The sequence below is a fragment of the Echinococcus granulosus genome (assembly GCF_000524195.1).
Source record: "Echinococcus granulosus chromosome Unknown EG_S00034, whole genome shotgun sequence".
In the NCBI taxonomy this organism is placed as follows: domain Eukaryota; kingdom Metazoa; phylum Platyhelminthes; class Cestoda; order Cyclophyllidea; family Taeniidae; genus Echinococcus; species Echinococcus granulosus.
Window position 1 is genome coordinate 161977 of NW_020170414.1, and position 17654 is coordinate 179630.

Consider the following 17654-nt stretch of genomic DNA (forward strand, 5'->3'; position numbering starts at 1 on the left):
ATCTCGATGCTTCAGAAATAAAAGCTGGCACATTGTTTCGTGGTTTTTAATGTACCCTGATTCATTCAGAGCCTATGCTATTTGGCCACATTCAACCCGCTTGAATATTTGAAAGAGGTTTCGCTCAAGCCCGTAATAAGCCAGAGTAGTGTGGAAGGATGCCTATTGCCAACATCCAGAAAGATTGGAAGGCTACTGGCATGGCCCAAAGACCATACTACAGAGCAGAAGAGCATCCTAGAGAGGGGCTAAATTGACTATGCAATTAAACAAAGCCGAACACGGCATAGTCTCCCTCCTGAGTGTCGTCTCCGACGCTCCCCTGGGTCAATTCTCCGCATCGGCCATCACAGCGCAGTCGGTGCTTCATAATCCACTCATAAAAATCCGAGCCACTAGCCACGGAATTGTCTTGCACTTGATCTACAAGTCACTGATGCATCTCGACAATTCCAGAACATCTGAGGTTCCACCCTACATTACTTCACACTGCATAGAAGCAGCAGTGGCTCTTCAACGAAAACATCTTTTACGCCAATCGATAGTTGTAAGGAAAATGGTCCCTAAGCAGAGACAAGATTTAAAGCAGTTTCACAGGCCATATATTGTTCATATTTCCCCGCCTGACACTTTGTTCTCTCCTCACAGCCGCCCAGTTTCCTATCTGGATTCCACTTAGCCAGTGAAGACACGACGGTGCTATCCCTTGTCGACGTAGCTACCATCTACAGGTAGGTCTCGTTAACAGCTTTACGATGGCCTTTTTCAAATGGTTTCGCTTCAGCTGCTAATAGCATTCTTGCAGAACACGGGATTTCCATAGACCCTACTGAGGGAAGTCTTCACGGATTTTCCCCACTGCGACTGTACCACTGCATCTGTCACATCAAAGTCTTACGTTCAGCCGTCGAAATTAGGATGGATGTCCCAGTAAATCGAATTTGTTCGTTGCACCCACCACTGCAACTTCTCGTGTCCTAGTTGAAGCCGTAATAAGCCAAGGCAGTGCGAAAGAATGTGAATTGCCAGCACTATAGCTAATTAGCTAAACAATGCTACAGCGCGGAAGTACAACCTGTGGAGGGTTAAGTGACCACGCAGTTCAGCATACAACTAAATCAAATGTTAAAGTAGTACATTGCGTCAGGAGGGAGACCCTTAATAATGTCACGCCCCACCATTCCCGTGCTGCTTCCTTAATCATTCTTCAAACGTCATCCAGACATCCACCTAGATAAGAATGATCGCTGCCTTAGCGATAGCGACTTAGCTCTTGAACTATCAACATGGATGGTATCCCACGCTTGCTTAACTACAAATCCAGGTCAAGCATCCGGATAGTACCCCAGTGGACATTCATTCGTTTATCTGACAGGGTGGCTTGAACATCCCACTCTGAATAAGAGCGTAGGACAGTCTCTTGTAAAGAAACAACTTCAGGATATCAGTATCCTCAAACGAGATTATTTGGACTGCCCTTTCCAACGCCAACGATGGAGACCAAATGAGACGACACAGAAGCCAAATTGGAAGGAAGTACAGAAGACCATTCAAATCGCAAGTGTTACTCTTGATTCAAGTGTAAGAAGTAGCAAGACAAAGAATACAGGCGCGTGGAGTACGAAGTCAGTGGAACATCGAAGTAGGCAGAAGGGAACCAAAAAGGGCGGAAGGAGGAGAGAATAATGTCTTCGCATTAGAATTCGTTTTCATCGTGGTCTTTGTGACGGTAGCTCTCTTGATTTATCGCCTTCAGCCGATTCTGCAGACGCTCCAACTCTGCCATCTTGGAAGCTATGCTCGCCTTTGTCTCTATCACCTAAAACCAGCAAAAAAAAACGAAGAATAACAATCTAAGACCTGAAGGGATAGACCTGACAGTTTTTCCGACGTGGACCATGGACGTGTCTACGCGAAGATACTTGGTTTTGGTGGGGAAAAAATGATGCGAAATACCCACCATTATGAATTGTTTGTCTAATCACAGCATTTTATGATTTTCTTTTAAATTTTTGGAAATGACGATTAGGGAAGGCATTGTCGCTCAAGGTCATCTACTTGGACACTCCTCATTGGCTAATCAAGGTGTGATATAGAGAATGGGATATTTCCCAATTTGTGATTAATCAAATGAATAGTTTAGTCCTTTCCTGGTTTTTACATACCGCCTCTTTATTAGTGAGATACTGTTTAAAGAATAAATACTTAACAATCGAACCTGCAAATGTGAAACCATACGGCTACGACAAATGCATAGAGGATCACGAGTCAACTGCCTCCATTGTCTGCCATGCCTTTTAAAAGTGCAGTTAAAATTCATTTCTCCCGTAATTAAAAAGCGTTTGAGCAAAAGCCGCAAGCCATTAAACATTTGCTAACAATGTCCTTGCATTAATGGCCCCATTAGCAGTTCCGTATCACCACCTCCTACCATTTACTGAGTGATTAACTCACCTCCATAACAGATCGGCAATGTTGTCTGATGCCACGAAATGTGTTGAGTTTGTGGTCCTAGGTACCCTCAAACGACATAAATACGACTAGGGCGTATTTATGCCAGGTTGTCTGCTTTTTCCGGTGCCAAGGCGTGAGCCAATTTTGTGGTTTCAGAGACCCCTCCCCCCTCCGCCCAGATGTCATAAACTACTTTTCTTTTTAATTAATATTCTGGAAATAAAATCGCATGGTTTACCGAAAAAATATAATCGAAACACAGACAAAAATTGACACTAAAGTAGTAAAAGTGGGGTTTTTATCCTCCACTTAAAGCCCATTTGGCAACCCTTACAAGAAGCTCCTAATATAAACGGATGCAATTTTTAAATTCCTTTATCACAATTTACAGTTAGACTCCACAAATGCTCATACAAATTCTGAAAAAGTGCTTCAAGCTCGTCTCCGCTAGGAGCCTATAATTTGCTTTGTCGCACTAAATGACGAAGTGCTCCGTCAACAAAGAGGTAAGCACGCCTATAATTTTCCACTTGAAGAGTAAACAAATACCTCGACGCAATTAGATCGGAGATCTCAACCAAATCATTTGGAAGACTAAGTGAATGTTCGCCGTAGGTGGACGATTTCTATTTCAACAGCCGTGTGAGCTGTACCCTATGAAGCCATTCTTTAGCACTGGATCCTCTGGAACCTACCTAGATCTGGTCGACCTATTGTCACTCGGCCCCTTGAAACGTAGCCAATCTCACATGTGGGCAAAAAAGTCGGCAAAGAAAACTTCTCACGCACCTCTCTCATAGCCTCCACAGTAGCCTTCCTAGGACCGGAAGGCTCTAGGGGTTCATCAGGTCTATTTTTGGCCTTCTCCAACTCCGTCAGTTCAATCAGGCGTTCGGCGTGGCGTCGAACCGCGGAGGCTGTTGCGTTGAGGCCGCGCATCGAGGCGGAGTTGGCGTCCGCTTTGGCAAGACACGCGAAGATCAACTGACCGGTGTTGGAGACCACAGTGCGGGCTGCGGAAACGAGGTCCTCGGGTGCAAAACGCGGTCTCGCACTGTCTGCTGACGCGTCATTGGTATGCACTGCTACCAACGTCTCCGCGGCCTCGACCAGATGGACAGTGGCTGCAGAAACGTATCTCGCCTGGAGGGTGAAGGCCAATGGAAAAAAAGGTGATTCACGGAGCAAGAAGAAATGCAGCATGAGTGACTGGAGAAAAAAGAAAGGGAAAGGAGAGATAGCCCACACATTTTAGCCATATTTGCGAATCTTCTATTGTGCATCATTCCCGACTTACTGAATTCGAAAGCAGGAGAACAAAAACCGTTAAACTCACAGCAGAAACAAGTCCGCAGGTCCACTGCGATTCCGCCTCACTCTCGTCCACATTCTCACTAACCGGTTTCAAACGACCCTGTTTGACGAGTTCGCGTTGTGCCGCGGTGGCCCAGTGCATGAGACTGGCTGTCCCCTGAGCTAAACGCTTGCACGTCGCGAGGATGGCGTCCAGGCCCTCCAGACCGTCATTCTCATCATCCTCAGTCGGAAGTTTGGGACTACCGGGAGACTGTTTCTGAAGAAAAATCATTGGCACTTACCATTTCGCTAGAAAGGCTACTACACACCCAACGGTGAGAAGGCATGAGGACATGTGAGTCTGCAAAGCACCCCTCGGGAGGTTGTAACGAATGGCTAAAGGAATTCGTGAAATGAGGCAATTTTACCGACTGCTGTTGAGCCAGCCTGAAAGAAAAAAAATGCTTCTACCCCTTTTTTTGCATGTCCATGCATACAGAGGTTAGAAAATTGGATGTCACAGTCGATTCATAAGTGAAATGTTAATTTGACAGACTTGAAACGCGAAAGGTGCTCATACCGCCTCAGATGTCAGGAGAAGATGAGATGACGTTCACTAATTTATCTATGGCACCAAAGTGGAGGAAAAACCTACAAAAGGTTAATGAAAAGGAGCTACTTAGGAAACACTGATATCTGTCTCATACACCAAGTGAAAATAGGCGTCTGTGGCATCGCACTGATGCTCGCCATCGCAACAGCCCTCAATCCTACGATTTAGTACCCTAACAATGTATCATTATCGGGTATTTTATGAGTCAAGAAAGTCGCTTTAAACAATACTGGTGCCATCGGTAGCTGAGAGGTGCGACTGGTTGCATCTAAGACACGGACAATCTAAGCTACGCAAAACGGTGTGGGCGGGGAGTGGTACAATGACAATGGAATGATTAATACCCAAAAATGGAAAGGGGTTAGACGCAACGCACTTCACTCAAACAACGCACAAAAAATTGAGTGTTCATGCTGCAGCGATTACTCTGTCACACTTACCACAGGAACAACCGGCTCCTGCATGACAAAAAAAGTTATGCACGATTAGAGAGACACCTCAACGCCTTCGGAACAATGAGTGGCTATGAATAGACAATAAGCAGGCAAGAGCATTCCCATGCCACGTTGAAGAGAAGTTAGTAGCTAGCATACCCTTGCCCACTCTACAAATGGACCACTGGAGGCTGCAGTAAACAGTAAGATGTGAACATGTATATTGTCTAGGCTTTTACAGTAAATAGAGCTGTTACTGTGGCTTCATTATCATGCTGACATAATGATGTATGAGGGGGAGAGAGATGGAGTTAATGGGTGGGCTCATTAAAGTAGGAGGTATGGGGATTCGGGCTGCAAATAAAAAGATTAGAGCTCATTCACCTACTTATATTTGTTTCAGTAGCACTTGCACACCAAAGCGTGAGGTTAACGCTAATGTCAACCCTGTGCCGGTGAGGGCATTAAAACAACCTGTGCCCGAGAAAAATGTAAAATTATAGGAAAGTTGACGAAAATATACGTCAGTAACCACATGAAATCTCCTTCAGAGCATTGGGGCGAGTAAATTATAAGCGAATTTTCTGTCTCAAAAAGAGGAAAAGTATGATGTGAATTATGTTTCGCTAAAGAACTTAAGCGAATTAAAAGATGATCTAGGTAAGCAAAAATGTCATACACATTCACCTTTTAAGTAGAAATTTAGAATGGGTGCAAAAAAGGTTTAGTTTTGATGAGATGACCAACTGATGTTGAAATTTCAAAATTCCGACCTGCCTTGAGAAAATTTCATTTGATCCTACTAACTACTCCACTATTTAGAAAACAAAATATTAGTCGTATTTGTGGATTTTAGCAGAACTCAAATATTAGATTCTAGATCTTCAAGCTCCATGTCCAAATTTGTTGTCTTGGATCAGAAATTAAAACATTAAATGAAATATATAAAGGCCTGAAAGAAAAACAACCAGACTATGGCTTTTACTAGTCAATCAAAACAACCATTCATTTGAAAATACTGCTTAAATCTCTCTCACCAGCACCAGCATTGGGTTCACCTCCCCCAACCAATAAGAAATGAGATCAGAAAAGTCAACCAATAGCAAAGCGACTGAACTCACCGCGGCTTTGGACTGCAGCTGAGTAAGTTTTTCCATGGACTGCTCAATCTCAGAGGTAAATCCTCGCAACTCCTCGGTGCCTGCAGCGTCACCGACGTCGGTGGCGATGTTAGCCGCCTCCTTGATACTGAGCGCCAATTCAGAACGCTTCGAGAAGGATTGAGTGGTTAGAACAGGTTGTTTCAGCGGTTGCTTATGCTGCGAAATGGGTCTGGGGATTTCTGTTGTCTCTCGCTGGCGAAATACTGCAGAGGGGGTATCTAGATGGAGGGTGATAAATTGTAGTCAATAAACAATGAATGATGAGTGAGTTGAGACCTCCAATACATTTTTTTCTTTGACAAACCACCCAATCAAATCAAAAAACTCTAAGCCAATTGGAGAGTAAGCGTACCAGATTCGCTAGAGGTACCTCTACCTCCAGGCATTTGTTTCACACCTTCGACAATCTCATAGACAGTCTCACGAAGCCGTCGCATAGCCAGGGTCACTTGCATTGCCGGAGGCTGTCCTGAACCCGGGTCGTCCAAGGACTAGGTTCAAAGGAATCATCATTAAAAACGAATTCACGTATGCATAAACATGCGCTCAAATCCTCCCCACCTTGATCATATTCTCCACCATGACGCCCAACTCCTGCAAAGTGGATTTACCACCTTCAATGGCGCGGCTACAAGCTTGAGCACAGCTGGTCTTCTCCGCATTAAATTCTGAGCCATCAGTGGTGGAAGTCTTGCGAGTAGCAAGCACGACAGCACACGTGCCGCACCGTAATCGTCGAACAAGGTCGTTGGCGGCCTTGTGGATTACCTCACCGGCCACGCTGATGTCCGCCAATTTGCGACCTGCAGCTGTGGCGCTGTTTGCTTTCAGCGCGGCCTGAGTGATGCCCAAAGCAGCCTCCTGGATCTGGCGTGGTGTAGTGACGTCGTTCGCAGCTACCTCGCGTTCGAACTCGATGGTGTCTGGGATGAAATTACGAAAACTTAGAAGTGTGAAACCTCAAATGACTTTGGGAAAATTAACGTTTTCCTTACGCAATATAGATTGGTGATAATGACGTTGATCAACTCAGGAGTTCTGGTAACTCAATCCAGCAACTGAAAAAGCACACCATCCACTCAGATTCAGTGTAAAACCCTACCTCCATCACTAAAAGTGCCTGTCTCCGGTGACCAGCCATTTAGCCGTGTAGCAAGCTGATGAACCGTAGCCAGGACTGATTGCAGACCGGTGCGAACAGAAGCAGTGGCGCTATCCTCCGGCGTTGGGACCATCGACGACGTTCTAGGTGACTTTGTGATGGGAGTCAGTTTTGGTACGTTGGACACGGGACGCGGTGGAACGAAGACCTCAGAGAAGCTTCTCAGCGAGGAGCGCAGCTCGCCTACTCGTGAAACGACCTCGATGGTGAAGAAAAGTTTATTGGCCCGCGTTTTTGCTGCCATGGAATTAACTTTTTGTTACTATTTGTCAGAGACTCACATCAGCAGCGGTGGAATTTAGTTGAGCCTCCACAACGGGGAGATTGGCCTTCTCTGCGGTGACGAGATTACGACTGTGCGTCAGTAGATCAATTAGACTGGCGGAGACAGCGCGAGCCATGGAGAGGAGACTGACCCGTGCCTCTGTACGCGCCTCTTCACTGGCTGGGGAGATTGTGTCAAGATCAGGATGCGAGAGAAGATGAAGTGTTCTCGTGTGGAGGTTGTTTACATAGAGGAGACAGTTCTGAGCTGAAACTGCCAGCTTATCCTGGTCGCCAGAAGTGTTGCGCGACTGAAAGATTAACGAGACATGAAAATCAAATTTGCTAATAACTAAGAGGTAAACTAATTCCGTCTCAGAACCCACCAAGGCATTTGTCTCCTCCACAATGCCCTTAAGTAAATGCATAATCTCCTCCTGTGAGGCCTGGATGTCGTTAGCAATGGCTGTGGGACTGCCACGCTCAGCGAACTGTCCTGCACCAATGCCGCAACTTCGATTGACGAGGGAATTGGCGCGGGCAAAGTAGATGGCCGAGTCAAAGTCCGCCACTTTGCGGGCAATACCCTCGGCTGCGTTCACGCAGGCGTGTACGCCGTGAGCGGACTCACGTAGCACCGCGACTAGACTTGATACACGAGTAGTGAGAGAACGCAGGGACTCGGGATGGCGGGAGTTCTCTACCACCTCCACGCAACTTGTGCCAATGCCCTGGAGAGGAGGGGTTGCGAAAAAGGCGTCTTCAAATAGGTTTGATGTGGACAACTCGCCTTACTGTACCTGACGAATGGTACTCATGAAATCCTACACGATTCGTCATCAAATAGTGCTAGCTTTGAACCAGAAATCACCCACCTGTACAACCATCCTAAGTCGATCAGCCAGCCTGGAAGTGGTATCAGGGGAGCCGGGCATGCTGGGATGACTAGTAAGGAGGGAACTCAGCTGCTGCGTGGTTTCTACAGTCTTTGAGAACTGCTGTACCAGTTGGCTAGCAGCTGCCTCCTCCGCGCCCGATCCCGCGGTCTTTGAGGCCTCTGAAAGACGTCCACCGGCCTGCACCAGCATCTGAGCTTGACTTGCCAGTCGTGTTTGCAGTGCAACTAAACTGATCTGCTGGGGGATGTGTGGCGGACTGGCATTGCTCTCCAACTAAATTGACAAAACATACAACCTGCTTAGAAGGTGATCAAGACACAGGTTATTTCAAAATGGGCGAACTTGATGTACCTTTTTACAAGCTCCCTGAATGCTAGCAATTTGTGAATTCAAATTACCCTGACGCGCCGTAAGATCTTCAATACAGATTAGTAATTCACGACATGCTAGACGTAGTTGATCAGCACTTGCAGATATGGGAGAGGGATCGGGATCCGGTGGTCCACCGAACTAAAGCCAGTGGGGTAAAAACATTAGTAATAATGAAACATACGTGATTGTCCATTTGGGTAAGTATACGTGTTGCAAGAGCATCAGTGGTTTCCAAAACAGTACGAAGGTAGCTTTGAAGGGCAGCTTGATCGGAACTTCGTTTGAGCATTCCACAGGCGGATATGCACACCTAAAAAGGCAAAGAAAGTAGAAGACTTGGATGCCGCACAGAGAGTTTTATTGAAACAGGCTACATTCAAAAACAATTTCCTTAATTTTTTTAAATAAAAAGCGTAATAAACGTACGTTCGCCACATTGGGAAGGTAGGAAGAAATAAGATGAGCATCCTGGCTGAGCAATTCCCACCTCGAGTGCCTCCAATCGCCGGCCAATTTCCCACTCAGAGCGGTCACTTGACGTAGGCTAGAGTTGAGCAGTGGGGTCGTGGCCTCCAGATTGGACGCATCCGCCTGACTGTACTGCTGCAAACCCGCGTGATCCAGTCGATGCAACGACTCCCTAGCCGTAGATTTCAGCTTCTCTAACGCCTTCCAACCCGGTCGCGAATCACTAGGAAAGTTTTTTTACTTAAATTGGATCAGCAGCGATTTATTGGCAGGCGCAAAGGTGTATTCACCCACCAAATACAAAAACGGAGGTCCTGTGCAGCGCTTTCTACATCTTCACGGTGCCTTCTGTAGGTTTCGTCAGATGCAGTGGCCTTTAAAAGGTTTCCTGCAGTTTCGGTCAAGTCACTCGCCTTTTCTACGACCTTCCGACCATGGAGTAGAATTGGAGCTTGTTGCTAAAATAAGCAAAGGAATGAACAAGTGTGTAATGACTCAAGTGACTCAGTGTCAGTAACTTACTTTAGCCGCTTCAGGCAGGACTTGAACAGGTATATCACCAACATCCTCCAAAAGGGAGCTAGCCAATCTCGCGATAGAACCATTTAGTCCCGTGGCGATTTGGACTACTTGAGCCCCAGTAGAGGGCGAGTCTGAATTGTCGGTGCTTAAGGACTTCACTAGATGCGTTGTCGTCTGGGCAACGTCTTTGGCATTCTGAAGGGAGAAACAGTTGGTAAATTATTTACTGTAGAACTAGATAAATCTGGTTTAGGAATGATGGCAACGCACCTCAGCGAGCATCTTCTTCTCCGAGGAGTTGATACTCTCGGCAATACATTGACGAGTTAGTTGGCACATATTGCTTGATGCTCGAGTGATCTCGTTGACTGTTGGGGCCAACTAAATGTTGACAAAAGTTTAGAGGTAAAACTAGTACATTATATCTAAACAGACGTATCCAGGATTTTGCTCAAGGACTTAATCGCGCTACTCACGTGACTCGCGCGTTGCTGATTAGTTACGAAGGTGAGAGCCTCACGTGTGATAACATCAATGCCGCGTTGAAGGCACTCAGAGTCCTCTACAACTTGCCTCGCCTCAGATTCGGTCAATCGTGGTGCTCTACCAGGCTCGTTGCAGGGCTGGCCAGCACCTACCAGATATGCTGACTGTGTGGCCACTTGAAGCATTCCCATTACGGCGTCCGCCACACCTTGAGCAGCTTCACAGAAGGCATTGGCATTACGCGACTTGGCAGACTCTTCCAAGCCATCCATTTGATTGCTAAGGGTCTGAAACATCCCACGATTAATGGAGAATTATTTGAATGATTTACGCAAGTGAAAGATGGCACGACTTCCTATTACTTATACTACCTGAGATAAATCGTCCAATTCGTCGATGCATTCAGGGTAGGTGAGTTTTGCAACGGGGTAGCTGATGAGAGGGAGAGAATCGTTTCCCGCGCCCGGGGGTGGCTGAAGTCTAGCCAAAGCGGAGTCAAATTGACCTCTGATGCTTTCCATAGTTTGATCTGCTGACTTCGTGGAGTCGCTCTGTGGTGAAGCATCTTTGGCCAATTGCTCTTGGGTGGCCTTTGTCACACCGATCGCCCAATTACGGAGCGACCTTGAGGAAAGCACAGAACACGATAATCACAACTCCGACTCGGAGAACACAAAACTAACCCCAATGATGAAAGGGTATGGCATTTGCCTAATTCCATGAGTTTTGAAGTTGGCGGTTCCCAAACGCGTTAAAAGCTAGAAATGACCACCTGACCTCCATCACCACCAACAAAGATCACAGCAAAACACCGGCCATCAGTACTAAACCGACCTAATGTTGTGGAGAAAATAAACAAATGTGAGACGTAGGGAAAATTCGGTGTCGGGAAAAGGAGTAACCTTTTGGGCAAAAGTGGTGGGAAAACACACAAAGACGCCAAGTGAAATTCTCTTCCTGAGGGATTAATGCAACATGAATAAAATCGCACACCACGACAAAATTTATGAGTGCCCTCTTCTTACAAACAAAATATGTTTCCTTCAAAACGGGGATTTACAGGGGATAATGTCTATCACTGGTACCTTGTATGAGGGTTAGGGCAAATTTCACAATGTCAAAATGGCGAAACGTACTAGTCTAAATGGAGGAGTAACTCGAGCCCCCGCCAAAAAAAGCAATTGACGTAAAACATGCATAAATTTTACCCAACAGTTTTATCAGGTTTCATCTTGTAAACTGCATCGAGAGCAGAGGGTAATAATGGAGAGGCTTTTGGCACATGTATGACAGTGAGATGCATGAAAACCAGTCCAACATGAAAAACTATGGAAAATTTTAGACATGGGGATTTCCTCGGCACGAGGTTAGGGCTTGAAGCCAAGTCTTGGATACAAATGTGACATTGATAGGTGTCAGAAACGGTTACGAAATCCCTAGTTTACACAAAAAATAGGTTTCCTAGAGTAAATTTCGAAATATCCTTCAAATTAAGCACACTAACTTACAAAGAGGCTTTTGACACAAACATGACGTTGACAGGTGTTTGAACAACGCCCTCTGAGGCCAGTGCCCGTTCCAGTTCGGTCGCCAGAGGCTTGGCCAGACGTTGGAGATCTGCCAAAACCTCCTCATTGGGACTACCAGGGCGACTGCCGCGGTTAAAGACGTCCAAGACGTCATAGAGCGCGTTAGCCAGACGATCTGCTGCCATAGCCAAGGAACAAGTGGAGGAGGGGGCAGATTCGTCAGCACGACGTCTAGACGTCTGCTCGCAGGCCACTCGACCCACCTCCTCGCTGGCCTGCAGTAGTAAAACACCGGCACAATGAACCGGTAAACATGGCCGATTTTTGAACTCCAGGTTGTTTTTTATGTAATAAACGCGGAAATCTGCATTAACTTAGAAGAGAACCAATTCGCAGCCTTCGATAGCACCGAACTCTACTGAACAGACACATACTCCGCAGACATCGCAAGACAGCAGAAGAATTAGATCTGTGTTAACTTTGTATTCAGCCTTCCAGCCCTTCGTCTATGCTTGGTGACTTAGGGACTGACTACTCTATGAGGCATCCCACTGTCAAAACTGCCGCCCTGGCAGTCATTGAGGCCTTAAGGTGCGACTAAGATCCGGGATCAGCGGGGATTACTCAGTAGGCAATTACTTTTAGGGCTATGTAGCTAGATGTCTGGTGGTCTACTAGCGCCTTTCAACCTTAGCACGGATAAGCCCAGGCCCCGATTCAACTAGGGATGCAAATGTCATCAAAAAGAATATTTTTACTGAATAGCAACCGTAGATAACACAGGAACACGCAGATATATATAGACAATAGACTACACTGCAGTGAGAGGGTGTTTCGGTGTCCCTCCAACAGATCTATTTTAAGATCGACCACTTTTTTCCAAGAAATGCACCCCCGTAAATACAGAATGGACCAGCTCCCAGAGAAAAAAGATACCTCTTTCCACCATTTCTACCAGGCAACGAGTGCGAATTAATCCGCCGTCTGTTTTGGCGAGTCAAATCAACTGAAATAGTAAAACTGGAAGCCAACTCCCGATCTTTAAACGGACAAAGCCCGTGGAAAAATTAACATCTTGAAAAAAGAGACGTCACATGGGTTAGGTCTTAACAAAAGCTGCATTTTTGCGTGTGCGGCGGCAATTTTTATTTCACGGGAGGCCTTACTTCTAGGCAAGAAGTCACACAGGCATAAACAAACCTCAGCGAGTTCTCTGAGCGCCCTTAGAAGTATGCTTGGATCGGCAGTTTTTTGAACTACAGGAGCGGGTGTATGCGCGATCTGGCCGTTGATTTGTGGAACCGTCTTGGGCAACGCGGCAACCAGGGCGCCTAGCTTTGACGCGGATTGGGCGCCCGGTACATAGTGCCGAACCTCGTCGATGGCTGATTGCAGCTGGAACGGGAAATACATAAATCAGTTTAAAGCGTTGGATCCTCATATTATCAAAGTCATTTCTTTCCCAAAAAATGCCTTTTAAATGGGAAGAATGTATGAACTCGAAAATTTCAAAGCAGTCACCTCGGAGGCATAGACTACAACGGCCTGTTTGGCAGTATCATAACTCTCGTCTTCGTGAACCGCCCAAAGGAGGCTGGCGTGTGCTTTTTCAATACACTGGAGACCTTTATCCAGAAGGGCGGCTCGTAGACCATCTGCCGCCAGCTGGGCTGAAAACTCCTGACTGGGTGAATGCACAAAACGTCTGCCTGCTTGACTCCTCTGGGACTCAGGCAGTAAATTCCATGAGGATATCAAAACTTTTTCCAACTCTACAAAGACCCCAAAAAATGCAGCTCTAGGTGTAAAAATCACGAGTAAGCCAACCCAAATGACTGCAAACCCTTCTGAAAGGCATACCTGGATCAACGGAAGTTAAGTCCTTGATAGAACTCAAAAAGCCCGCCAAACCACGAATACCACTGATAACAGATTCGAGGGAGTTGAGCAGCTTAGCTGTGACAGGAGGCAGTCTATCAGGACCCACTCCAACAAAAGTTGAACCACTAGCGATCGTTTCCGCCTCTTTAGCCAGAAGATCTGGAAGACTTGAATCTCTTTCTGAATCTGGAGCGGCCTTGAACTTGTTTATCGCAGCTAACAAGTTACCACATACCGAATCCATCTGTAATAAAGGGATGACCGCTTGAATAAACTATAAATTCAAGCAGGAAATTGAGCATCTGAAGAAGACAAACCGTTTGCCCAGGCAGGCTATGATCCGAGTTGGAGTCTAGCTCCGTCTGCATACGCGCCAGTCGTGAGGAAATGGATGGCCAGGCCTGGCGCTTCACCACTGCAGGCGTCTGAGGAGTGCAGTGCGCTGAATCGGCAGTGTTCGGCGTCTTCTCAAGATCAGTCAGAGTGGGCAGAGGCGACTGTAGCAAGGGACTTGCGGTGGCACAACACTGGCGCAGGTCAACCAAACAAGCCTCTGTGTTTCTCGCAGCATTTGTCAAAGCCACTTGAATCCCTGCGTCAGTGACCGTGGGTGCAAACATATCCACGGTACCGATAAAGTCTTTCAGACACTAAAATTACAAAAAATTAACAGATTACAGTAGGACCACACGCATTTCCAACTTCAAAAATGATGCAGAAACGTGACAAATGTCACGGCTACAATCACGAGGATTGGAGGCTGAAACCTGGAACTAGTTGACATGGCACAGAAGAAAAAGAGTTAAAAAGGTGAATGTGGATATTGAATCCTCTTCACTACAGTCTTGAGACTTGTAGCGTACTGTGTAGACACCCAAAATAGATTGGGCTATAGCTCGCACAACGAAAACCCTCTGACCAGTGACTCCGGATGTCTCCTTCAGTAGCAGCCCTCCTGAAACCATCGTGCTATCGGAACCAGCAATGTCGAAGTTATTCAGACAATCGTAAATGTTCGAGTGCAGGAAAAAACTTGGGAGTACAGCCGAATGGATCTACGACTTTACTGAACAGTTGCAAGGAAAATTGACTTCAATTCTGAATCAAAGGTCCGATAGCCTAAGTACACCGTTAAACATCGTCTTGAAACACGGTCCATTGTGACTTATGATTATAAGCTTCCCAGATTCCTTAAAATAGGGTAATTTTAAGCCATTTCCCTTGAGCCGCATTAGACTCCACAGCACCCCGTGAAATCTAAACGATTTAAATGTTAATGTCATTTAATGGAGTCGTAAATCTCGGTAAAGTTCATTCCTGGTACCCATAGCCTGTTAGGACTTACGGTACATATCGTGACAACTAAAACCGAGCCAATAGAAAGAGCGACATATAAGTAAGTGCACTAAACGGGTAAAAAAAAGAGAATAAAAATTCTCACTTCTGAGAAAAAAGTGATGCGCAGACAGTCGGTACGTCTATATCGACTGTCCGGATTCCGGAGCACCTAGGATCCCGGCCGAAAAATGAAGTTTTGCCTTTTAAAAAGTGGACACTCATAGCAGGTATCAGCAGTTTAAATGAGTGCGAGGAGAGGCAAGTTGAAGCGATTTACAAAGAGTATTTATGAGTCAACAATATTCTTTTAAAATCATTGGGGAACTGAAATTAAGTCCACTGTATTCACCACTCAGATAAATTTTGAATTTTCCAGTCGGCAAGGCACATTTGGCAACCCACTTGATAAACAGAATTTAATCAGATTTTGCGACAGCCGGCTAAGGAGACTAGCATAAAAACAACAACAACAAGCTAGTTTTTTCGGATAACTTCACAGCGAAGCAACATTTACACACACCTTCTGAACACGGTACCTAACATTAATTAGTATACCCGCACAGGCCTGTTGAACAGCATCAAGTGTCACAAAAGACGTACATCCATGAGGTCCTTAGAGGCTTCCAGGAGGCTGTTTTGGGCACCAGGATCGTGAGGGTGAGCGCGTGCGCTATCACAGGTCAAATTCGCTTGTGGAATCACCTCAGCCGAAAGTTGGTCTAATTCTTGTAATAGCTAAAACAAAAGGGATCCATCTCCGAAATTGTGAAGCAGAGGGATCTTTGGTTAAATTGTCTGCTTTCCAATCTCTCACATTTCAGACTCCATGCCAATGGTACGGAGCCTGCTAACACCACATCTAAGCTACTAGTTTCGCAACTTTCTAGGCAAGCAAACGAATTAGTGAGGAAGGATGAGAATTCGAAGCGGCTATGGAAAAAAAAGCCAGTAGTGATTCATCTAAGGTAGGCCTTGCAAATAGCTACTAAATAAATCTCGCAATTCTATTGGTCCACCAAACTCACTCGGTATTGGCTGCTTCGAGTATGACGCGCAGCCTCCTCCATTATGGCAGCCAATTGGCTGGCATTTGAGGCGGTGAGACGTGTTGCAAACTCAAGGCCAGTGGTCAGACGGGCACGAATGATTGGTGCGGCGAGTTTGTTCGTCTGCTCAATCAACCGATTGGCCGTAGCGATGGTCTCCTGTTGGTGCGGAAGCGATTGCTTGTTGCCGGATTCGAGAGACTAGAAAATGTCAGAGGTGAGTAATACAAACCTTGAGTTGGCAATTAGCAGCACACTGCTACTGCACATGAGAAGTGGAAGTAAAACCGCCCTATTATAGTGAATGGATAAGTCGGTTGGACCACGTGGTTTAAGATCCCAAACTTCTAGATAATTGACTCGACAGTCTTTGCCGATCTCCCGCAAATCGGCTTGCAAGCTATTGGAAGGGAATTCTATGCCTCGATTTTAAAAATATTTCGAGACTTGTAGATTCTATTATCTTCTGACGAACAACTTGAGGAGGACAGTGGTACTGGTCAGTTCTTTGTTTTGTCTAGCCTCCAGTAATTCGTATAGTCACACTTTAAAATATTACCCCAATTAATAGAGTCAGGGGCGTACCAAGAAGGCTAACACTACCTGATGCCTCATAGAAGCGCACTCATTTTATCGAATAGCCACTGCATGGAAAGATGCTCTAAATTACCCATAAATGCCGTTTGGTACATCACGTCCGATAGGAAAGCGTCTGCTCTATGTCGAAAAGAGAGCGGTATCATCAGCGATTTGATGATATCAGAGGTGTCCAGGTGTCATTGCAAAGCCAGACTGAGTTAATTCAAAACCGTTGCGTAAAAAATGTAGACACATGAAATCCATCATTCGGTGCAAATCCTTTGCCACAAGTCAAAAGTGTTTAGCTAATGAAACCCAAAGGAATGGTTCTGGCCTGAAAAAGGTATTCAGACACCAATTCAACGGAAGACTGACATTTCTGACAGTAGCGGGACTGTCAGAAAAGTTTTAGTGCCTGTGATAACCTCATGACCTCCCCTCCTCCCCGACCATATTCGTTCTTATCCTGAAAGGTCTCCATTTAGGGCGTGGACGGAGAATGCAGACAAGAATATGCAATCTCGGGGTTACCTTCAGTGATTCAAGAAGATCGGTGATAGCCTGGCTGAGCAGATTGGCACGAAGATTGACCTCCGATTTGGAGATGTCAGCAGCGCCGAGAATGTCGTGTGAGTTTTTAAGCACCTCCACCAAAGCAGTGGCAGTTTGTGCCAACCGCGAAGCCTGTTGGAATAGAGCGTCACCATCGCCAAGCGCAGCCGTCAGCTGTTCTCCAGCACCAAGGAGACTCAACACCACAGGATCTTGTTGAGCCTAAGAATGGCAGTACCTTTTATCACTCAAGAATGTAAATTGTCACCGAGTGCACGAAACCGCTAGTTTCTCTGGAATGAACTCAGCACGCATCCGGACTGGCTGCATACGATGACCAAGGCCAGTGCTTTATTATTTACGCCAAGTCAGTAGCAAAAGAAACACAGGGGCGGGGTGTGCTCCTAACTGCGTTTTGTCTCGCAAGGAGCGGCAGAACGCCTGTGAGGCGTAGTGGTCTAATAGGGGGGCCAATAGGAGCCGAGATGGGTCCCTTCTATTTAGTGGAGTGCACATCACCTACTGACAGTAGCTCTGTCTCGAGGCCTTCTGGGTATGGTGAATACTGAACAGTCGATTCTTTTGAGGATACCGTG

The 17654-nt window shown here is 46.1% G+C and overlaps 1 protein-coding gene across 1 annotated transcript in view; it reads right to left on the reverse strand. All coding sequences in view use genetic code 11, as the record gives it.

Moving 5' to 3' along the window:
* Positions 1–1696: 1696 nt before the first annotated feature.
* EGR_04977 (Talin-1) overlaps positions 1697–17654 on the reverse strand; it is a gene marked incomplete at both ends in the record, with an annotated part of 29315 nt that continues 13357 nt past the window's right edge. The window contains 26 exons of the mRNA XM_024494226.1: positions 1697–1819; positions 3244–3597; positions 3791–4027; positions 5919–6178; positions 6313–6451; positions 6522–6883; positions 7063–7321; positions 7404–7697; positions 7773–8117; positions 8262–8558; positions 8637–8795; positions 8839–8967; positions 9084–9348; positions 9420–9583; positions 9648–9842; positions 9918–10028; positions 10124–10420; positions 10505–10757; positions 11642–11937; positions 12863–13057; positions 13184–13434; positions 13523–13787; positions 13861–14193; positions 15482–15616; positions 15907–16128; positions 17038–17280. Of these exons, the coding sequence (XP_024351320.1) occupies positions 1697–1819; positions 3244–3597; positions 3791–4027; positions 5919–6178; positions 6313–6451; positions 6522–6883; positions 7063–7321; positions 7404–7697; positions 7773–8117; positions 8262–8558; positions 8637–8795; positions 8839–8967; positions 9084–9348; positions 9420–9583; positions 9648–9842; positions 9918–10028; positions 10124–10420; positions 10505–10757; positions 11642–11937; positions 12863–13057; positions 13184–13434; positions 13523–13787; positions 13861–14193; positions 15482–15616; positions 15907–16128; positions 17038–17280 (6183 nt within the window). The remainder of the gene's footprint in view (positions 1820–3243; positions 3598–3790; positions 4028–5918; positions 6179–6312; positions 6452–6521; positions 6884–7062; positions 7322–7403; positions 7698–7772; positions 8118–8261; positions 8559–8636; positions 8796–8838; positions 8968–9083; positions 9349–9419; positions 9584–9647; positions 9843–9917; positions 10029–10123; positions 10421–10504; positions 10758–11641; positions 11938–12862; positions 13058–13183; positions 13435–13522; positions 13788–13860; positions 14194–15481; positions 15617–15906; positions 16129–17037; positions 17281–17654) is intronic.